The sequence below is a fragment of the Eubalaena glacialis genome, chromosome X (genome assembly GCF_028564815.1).
Source record: "Eubalaena glacialis isolate mEubGla1 chromosome X, mEubGla1.1.hap2.+ XY, whole genome shotgun sequence".
Taxonomy (NCBI): Eukaryota; Metazoa; Chordata; class Mammalia; order Artiodactyla; family Balaenidae; genus Eubalaena; species Eubalaena glacialis.
In genome coordinates this window covers 17,927,110-17,935,673 of record NC_083736.1, presented here as the reverse complement: position 1 = coordinate 17,935,673, position 8,564 = coordinate 17,927,110, and the positions used below count along the sequence as shown (strand labels likewise).

General features: G+C 37.4%; 1 protein-coding gene across 1 annotated transcript; it reads left to right on the top strand.

The window, feature by feature from the left end:
* Nucleotides 1–5,864: 5,864 nt before the first annotated feature.
* LOC133082454 (ATP synthase subunit g, mitochondrial-like) lies at nucleotides 5,865–6,178 on the top strand. Its single transcript, XM_061179053.1, has one exon. The coding sequence runs from the start codon at nucleotides 5,867–5,869 to the stop codon at nucleotides 6,176–6,178; it is 312 nt and encodes a 103-aa protein (XP_061035036.1). The 5' UTR covers nucleotides 5,865–5,866.
* The last annotated feature ends 2,386 nt before the right edge of the window (nucleotides 6,179–8,564 follow it).

Sequence of the window (8,564 nt, the reverse complement as noted above, 5' to 3'; positions counted from 1 at the left end):
TTGGAGGTTTAATAAGTTGCTCAAAGTCACAAAATGAGCATAACAAAGAAAGAAAAAACAGTTTAGGGGTTTTAAAGGACTAGAATATTTGCTTTCTCTAGAATCTGGATAAAACGTTTCCAGGAAATTAGGTTTCCTGCCTTGGTTTCTTCATATGTGAAACAGAAGAACTAAATGAGAAAATGTATAAGTAGCATGTAATAGCAAAAACAGCACACGGTAAGCCTGTATAAGTAGATGGTCTCTACTGCAGATGAACAGTTTGCTCCAGGCAGTAGAATAGCTCCTGCAGTCTTAGTAACAGAGGATGATCACACATTACAGGTTAAATTGAGCAAATCAAAGCTTCCACCTTTAAAAATATAAAAACTGAGCTGAGGAATAGCCTGACTGATATACCTAAGCCAGTGGTTCTCAGTTAGGGGCAATGTTGCCCCCCCGACCCCGACCCAGGGACATTTGGAGACATTTTTGGTTGTCACAATTTGGGGGAGATGATACTAACATCTAATGGGTGGATGCCTGGGAGGCTGCTGAACATTCTATAAGGCGCAGGTCAGCCCTCATAGCAAAGTATTATTTGGCTTAAAATGTATATAGCACTGAGGCTGAGAAAGCCTAGTCTAAGCTGATGGGCATAAATTAGGACATCAATTTTGCTTATGCTGTGATAGGAGCATTGAGGGTGTTAGATGTAGAAGTGGATTTTCCCTAACATAGATTTGATAGAAAAAAAAAGGAGCTGGGTAACATAGCACGTTTCTATGATACAGTATCTCCTTAGAAATTTAAAGAAACATCAAAAGCTTGGAGTGATTTTAGAGCAGCATCTTAGAGGGATAAACATGGAAGGATTTTATCAAACAGAGAATGAGGACTCCATAATGTAACATTAAACAATTTTCTAAGCCTGAATGCAAGACTATGGAGTCATACTGGGATTGGCACTTATAAGAGAACTAAATTTAAAAAGTGTTTCCACAGATGTATCTCTTGGTCATTTAAAATTTAAGAGACAAGAAAAAATTGACTTAAAACTCAATGTATTTGATTAGAGTGAGATTTTAATTAAAGGACAAAAAAGACAAAAAGGGCTTTAATCAGGGAATGGTGGCTCTTTTGCATTGTGAAGCTTTTACTTATTTATAGACATGCACACATACAAAGAGACTAAATACAGAAGGAGAGACGTGTTGTGAGGCCCAAAGAGTAAATATGGCAACTTCAGTGTTTTAGTTAAAGATGGCATGTAGAGACATCAGACTGGTAGTGAAAACTAGAGTAGCTAATAGTCATGTACGGACAAAGATTTTGTTAATTTTACCATTCTGAACAACAACAAAAAAAGATGAAAAATAAAAAGAGAATTGTGACATGCTTTTGCATAGTGTTTTACAATGTACCAAGTGCTCTGACATTATCTCCTTTATTTATAGAGTAATGTGGGAAAAATTTATTTTTTTCATAATGACTATTTATTCCCAGGTGTCCAAAACATTTGGCTTCTGGTAATAGAGCTCCCCTGAACTACTGAGTGAATGTGTGGATTCCAAGAGCTCAAGTGGCAGTAATGATAATCTAAAAACATCTAACTCACTAATGGTAGTAAGAAGTGGATGGAAGATATAACATACATCTGAAGACAGCCTATCATACCACCAACCTAATGCACTGGAAAATAATAAGTGGATAACTCTAGCTGCTGAAATTCACAGGGAGCCATATAAACCTGATAAATCACTGACAGAGGCTGTAAACTTGCCAACAAATCAATCACAATATCTTTGCAATCCCTTTCTGTTTGTAACTAAAATAACAACACTGGGGATTTGAAAAAGAAGCCATCCTTGTTTGCCTAAAATCAGTTCTTGAGGTGGTGAAAGACACCTCGGTCACCATTCATTAGCAAGGCCTTTATTATATCATTTACAGCATGCATTTGGAAAAAGGATTCTTTACATATAAATATGATAATGCTAACCCGTTATCAGTAGGGCATACATTTTGAGCTGTTTTTCTAGTAGTTAAGACAAGTTTGTATTAAGTAAGTTATATACTCCTGTCTAGCTTCAAGATACAACAGGACTGAGGACATTATTTATGGTACAGGTTATCTTTTCATCATACATAATTAATAAATAGGGGGATAAAACTCTGGCAAATCCCTAGATTTCCTTTTAGCAACTATGATATGCTTAGGACCAATTGGAAAGGATTCCAATTGTTAGATATGTAACACTTGTTAGGATGATAGAATCTTAGAGCTAGGCAAAACCTTAAGAATATCTAGTACCATTCTATATTTGCAAATGAGAAAGCTAAGATTCAGGGAGGTTAAGAGACTCATCCAAGTATACGTAGCTAACTTCGTGGCTTATCGGGGTCTAGAATTCAGAGTTCCAAGCTGCCAATTCAGCGATCTTTCCATCATACCATACTGTCCTAAGATCATACTTGGTTCTACCACTACCTTTGTAACACAAAAATATCTCATGCCAACCCACCAAGAGCATTAGTACAGAGGTGCTCTGTGAACTTCCTTGAATCAGCCTGCAAGAGATAAGACTTCGAGTTCATGTCAACCGCTTACACCATCTCAGAACTACCAGTTCTTTCATCACCACCCAATGAAAGAATGCATGGGGAGCCCCATCATTCAAATTTTTACATGCCCTTGAGTGTCCTGGGGTTGTTCATATTCTCAAACCTGATTCAAAGGTGTAGACTTGGGCAAAAGGCCATCTACTGATCAAATAGCACATAAAGTAATTTTTTAAATTCAGATCTAGAATAGCCTTTAATAATCATTTGTCTCTAATTATTATATTTCCACAAGCTGCTTTCTAGTCCTAAAACAACTTTACAAGATTAAAACTATGCTTCTACTATATTTTGGCATTTCACTATATAGGACAAAGATGTGAACACGACTGTGAGGTGAACAAACTGAATTTGAGCAGCCTAAATGCAAATTAAGAGAAAAGTTACTCAGAGAAAGTCACCTTTAATAACATCCAAAAGGCATGGCAAACTGAAGTGTGGTTTGGGCAGATATGTGGGTGTAGTTGTGCAAAAGATTCTATTAGTGACCCCAATTCTTCACTTCTACCTGTATCTATACCTTTTGTCATATAACTCTGCAGTCCTTTCCAACAGAGCTGGGACATAATTCCTTACCCCTGGGTTTAGTCACGATGACATGCTTTGGCCAATGGGATTAGCAAATGTGATAGAGTCTTAAAAAGTGCTTGCTGGATTTGGCTCACTCATTCTTGTGCTTACACCTTCCCTGTGAGAAGTACATGCCTAACTTTGCTCCTCCCGGGGGCAGGAAGAAAGACATGCGAATCAGAACTGCTGCAGCTAAGGTATTCTAGATTGTCCAGCCTAGAGCAAAGCCCATCCAACCCCAAGGATGTTTTTGTGTGACTAAATGAATGAATGAATCAGTGCAGGAAACCGAAGTCTAAAGCAAGATCAGACTAATGGTTAGTCTAAACAATGAACTGGAGCTGAAGCTGTGAAAGCCAAGATATGAGTGTGTGTGTAGCGCGGGTAGGGGGCGTGAAATTCAGGCAGCCCCTAGCAAGAGTAGGCACAAACAGGATGAAGTAGTATAACTAGGAGGGTGCAGATCTGCAAGAAAACACTGTTGATGAGGCTTGTGTGACCGAGTGGCATGAGGGACTGTTTGAGACCTTTTCCTTCTATAGAGATTTTAGAATAAAGTAGACATTGTAGCTGAAATCAAGCCTTATTTGGAACAAAGACAAATTTTCCCAGACTGGATTTAAAAAAGGCTTAGTTTTTGGCTCAAAGATTCCATGCCACCTGGCATTTTCCATAAAGAGAAAAACTAGGGATACTGAGAGGGAAGAGAGCAGTCCTCTTGGAGGTATGCCTAGGGTCCATCTGCAAATGGAAATATGATTACAAACCTTGAGCACTATTCCTGGATCAGTGTTCATGTATTCCTGTGTTCCTCCTGTATTCCTAAAGGGAGATTATCCCTTCACCTCACCTTCCTGAGAAAGAACAGGAGGGGGGTCACTCTTGGTTACTCCCTCAATATTGAGAAAACTAGTCAATATTTGGGTAGGTCTACAAGTGAGAGCTGATATCTTTATCATTGGTCATATTGCTCTGCCTCCTAAGGTACTGGGGAGAGATGGGAAGTGCAAGAGACAGTATCTCTTAAAAAATGCCTGACCATTCAAATTGCCAGTTTTCACTTTCTGAAGCTTATGGAAAGATGGGTACCTCCTGTGCCAACAGGTCCCAGAGACAGGCTGCAGAATGGCTAGGATACTGCTCACTTGGAGCAGAGGTGCTCACAGAAAAGTGGTGAATGTGGATGTGGTGGGAGACGCCCAGCTGAGAGTCAGATAGCAGCTGTGCTGAGTCCCCCAGGGGAGCTGCTTGGAGGTGATTCCTTCATCAGCAGGGCTGTTGGGATCATCACCTGGCCACACCGAGTCTTTTGACAATAGGATGAATGCTCAGTGAAAAATTACACAATGAGCTCAATCAACTTGCCATTGGTGGTCATATAAAGAAATGACTTTCTCTTTCACTGTTCCTTGTCTCCACACTGGAGGATGTGTAACCTGCTGGGAATAGGAAAGTGGGGTCAAGTAGACTATAGACCATGCCCCTCCTTCAAGCCTGCAGAGCAGTGGATCTCAACTCTATCATACTCAATGCCCTTCCACCCAGGTTTGTTTATTTGTTTGTTTGTGTGTGGTAAAATACACATAACATAAAATGTACCATCTCAACCATTTGTAAGTGCACAGTTCAGTAATGTTAAGTACATTCACATTGTTGTGAAACCAATCTCCAGGATTCTTTTCATCTGACAAAACTGAAACTCCGTACCCATTAAACAATTACTCCTCATTCCTCCTCCCCCAAGCTCCGGGCAACCATCATTCTACTTTCTGTCTCTATGAATTTGACTACTCTAGGTACCTATATAAGTGGAATCATACAGTATTTGTCTTTTTGTGACTGGCTTATTTCACTTACTTAATATCCTCAAGTTTCATCCATATTGAATCATATGTCAGAATTTCCTTCCTTTTTAAGGTTGAATAATATTTCACCATATATATGTGTGTGTGTGTGTGTGTGTGTGATATTATATATATCACATTTTGCTTATTCATTCATCTGTCAATGGACACTTGGGTTGCATCCACCTTTTGGCTATTGTGAGTAATGCTGCTATGAACATAGGTATACACATATCCCTTTGAGATGCTTTCAATTCTTTTGGGTACATACCCAGATGTGGAATTGCTGGATCATACAGTAATTCATTTTTAAATATTTTGAAGAATGCTCACTCCATTTTTAAAGAAATATTTTGTAATGTGATGATTTTATATATGTATACATTGTGGATGATTATCACAATCAAGTTAATTAACACATCCATTACCTCACATAGTTACCATTTTTGGGTGTGTGTGTAGTGAGAACACTTATGATCCATTCTCTTTGCAAATTTCAACTATACAATACAGTATTATTAACCATAATCACCATGCTGTACATCAGAGCCACAGAATATATTCATCTTATAACTGAAAGTTTTTATCCTTTGACCAACATCTCCTCATTTCTTCCACCCCAGCCTCTGTCAATCACCATTCTAATCTGGTTCTATGAGTTCAACTTTTTTAGGTTCACATCACATTGTATGCCTTAAAGAAAATCATGTTGTACAAACTAAACATATATAATTTTTATTTGTCAATCATATCTCAATAAAGCTGGAAAATTTTTAAATAAAATGAAAAAATTAAGAAAAGAAGGAGATTCTGCTGGCCAGTCAGGGTGACGGGCTTTCCGTCCTAGAACCATGGCCCAGTTTGTCCATAACCTCGCGGAGAAGGCCCCGGCGCTGGTCAGCACTGCTGTGACTTACTCGAAGCCTCGATTGGCCACATTTTGGCACTACACCAAGGTTAAGCTGGTTCCTCCAACCTCTGCTGCGATCCCTACAGCTATTCAGAGCTTGAAAAAAATTATCAATAGTGCTCAAACTGGTAGCTTCAAACAGCTCACAGTTAAGGAAGCTCTACTGAATGGTTTGGTGGCCACTGAGGTGTGGATGTGGTTTTATGTTGGCGAGATCATAGGCAAGCGTGGCATCATTGGCTATGGTGTTTGAAGACCAATCTTTGCTTTATTATTTGGGTATTCTTGGACCATGTGTGAGCAGACTGCTATTTGAATAAAATAAGGCAATGTGTCAAAAAAAAAGAAAAGGAGAAATATTTTATATCATCCTCTGTGCTCTACTGAGATGAAATCAAGGGTAATATAATCCAACTTCACAGTAAGTTTTAAAAATCTACATAATATCCTGTGATCTAAAGGAGAAATAAGAGGAAAGTAATTTATAACATAAAATATATTTCAACTAAATGTTTCAGCACAATCACACTACAAAGAGTCAGATGTTTACTTCTACTTATAATAAATGAATTTGGATTTAAAAGAAATAAGAAATTTTAAATGCAGATTACTAAGTGAAAGGAGCCTATCTGAAAAGGCTACATTCAATATGTTTTAGCATTCTAATTCCAACTATATGACATTCTGGAAAAGGCAAAACCATGGAGACGGTAAAAAGATGAGTGATTGCCAGAGGTTAGGGGGAGGGAGGGATGAATAGGTGGAAAGAAGGATATTTAGGGCAGTAAAACTATTCTGTACAATACTGTAATGGTAGATACATGTCCTTATACATTTGTCAAAACCCACAGAACAATGTACATCACCGTGAATCCTAATATAAACTAAAGATTTAGGGACTTCCCTGGTGGTCCAGTGGTTAAGACTTCACACTTCCACTGCAGGGGGCGCAGGTCCGATCCCTGGTCAGGGAAGTTCTGTGCCATGGGGCGTGGCCAAAAATAAAAAATAAAAAAATAAAAATAAACTAAGGATATAGGGTGATAATGATGTGTCAGTGTAGGTTCACTGATTATAACAAATATACCACACTCTAATGTAGGGTGTTGATAGTGGGGGAGGCTGTGCAGGGGAGGAAGTATATGAGAAATATCTGCATTTCCTGCTCAATTTTACTGTGAACCTGAAGCTGGTCTAAAAAATAACATTGATAGTAATAACAACAACAGCAATAATAATAATATCCAAAAGCCCAAACCAGGTCATTTTCAATTAAAAAAAAAAAGAAATAGGACAATATGCAATTGAATATTGTTGAAACTTTAAAAATTTTGGACATTTTGAAATAAAGGCTATATAGTTATATTCGTGTATATTAGTGGAATCTCCATAGTGGGGACTGGTTCATAATGCAGACTGATTTAGGTGTGTTGTGTTGGCCACTCAAATATGAGTGGCATTGCCATTGATGGCATGATTTTCCAGATTGGTAAACAGTTTCTAATAGAATTTTTTAGAAAATTCACTCTTTCCTCAATGTATATGATAATAACATTTACATTCCTGGAAAATTCAGTGATTATTAAAACTGTGCAAAATATTTTTTAAATTAAAAAATGGAATTATGCTCTACATTTAATAATTATCAACAGGTTATTGCCATGATGAATGTCCAGTGGGACATTGAAAGTAATGCAGAAGTAAGATAATTTTTCATGGGTTAGGTCTGTCCCACACACTGTCTATCAATTCTGACCTCCTCCTACTACATGTCAATAATGCTCCCCCCAAAACACTGGGACCATACACCCACAAATTTCCTTAAGAATAGCAATTGTCTCAAATGATGTCACAAATAATCAAACTGAAAGTTCTTTTAAAACATGATACTTAGATAAAACATTTCCATTTTTAATGTTCCTCAGAATGGGGCACATTGAATTAAGCTAAAGAACCAAACAAAAAGTTCCCACACAACAATAGTAAAGAATATTTGTAGTATCCACTGAATAAGTATGTAAACTTGATCTCTAAAATTGACACCAGTGAATCGCATTTCAAATCCAACAGATTTTAGGTAAATTTTGCATAATTTAAAAGAGGTAATAATTTTTTTAGAGTTCTTTGACACTGTTAAGAATTTTTTGTGTCAATGCTAATAATTTCAGTGCATACAAGATGAAAGCGAGGCAATACAAGACTTTTGAGACAACTAATGCTTAATGCCAAGTATAGAGAATATCTTTTTAAATTTTTTAAAAAACTTTTTATTTGGAAATAATTTCAACCTTACATAAGAGGTTCATATACGATATTTGTTTTTCTCTTTCTTACTTACTTCACTCTGTATGACAGTCTCTAGATCCATCCACGTCTCAACAAATGACCCAATTTCGTTTCTTTTTATGGCTGAGTAATATTCCATTGTATATATGTACCACATCTTCTTTATCCATTCGTCTGTCGATGGGAATTTAAGTTGCTTCCATGACCTGGCTATCGTAAATAGTGCTGCAGTGAACATTGGGGTGCATGTGTCTTTTTGAATTATGGTTTTCTCTGGGTATATGCCCAGTAGTGGGATTGCTGGATCATATGGTAATTCTATTTTTAGTTTTTTAAGGAACCTCCATACTGTT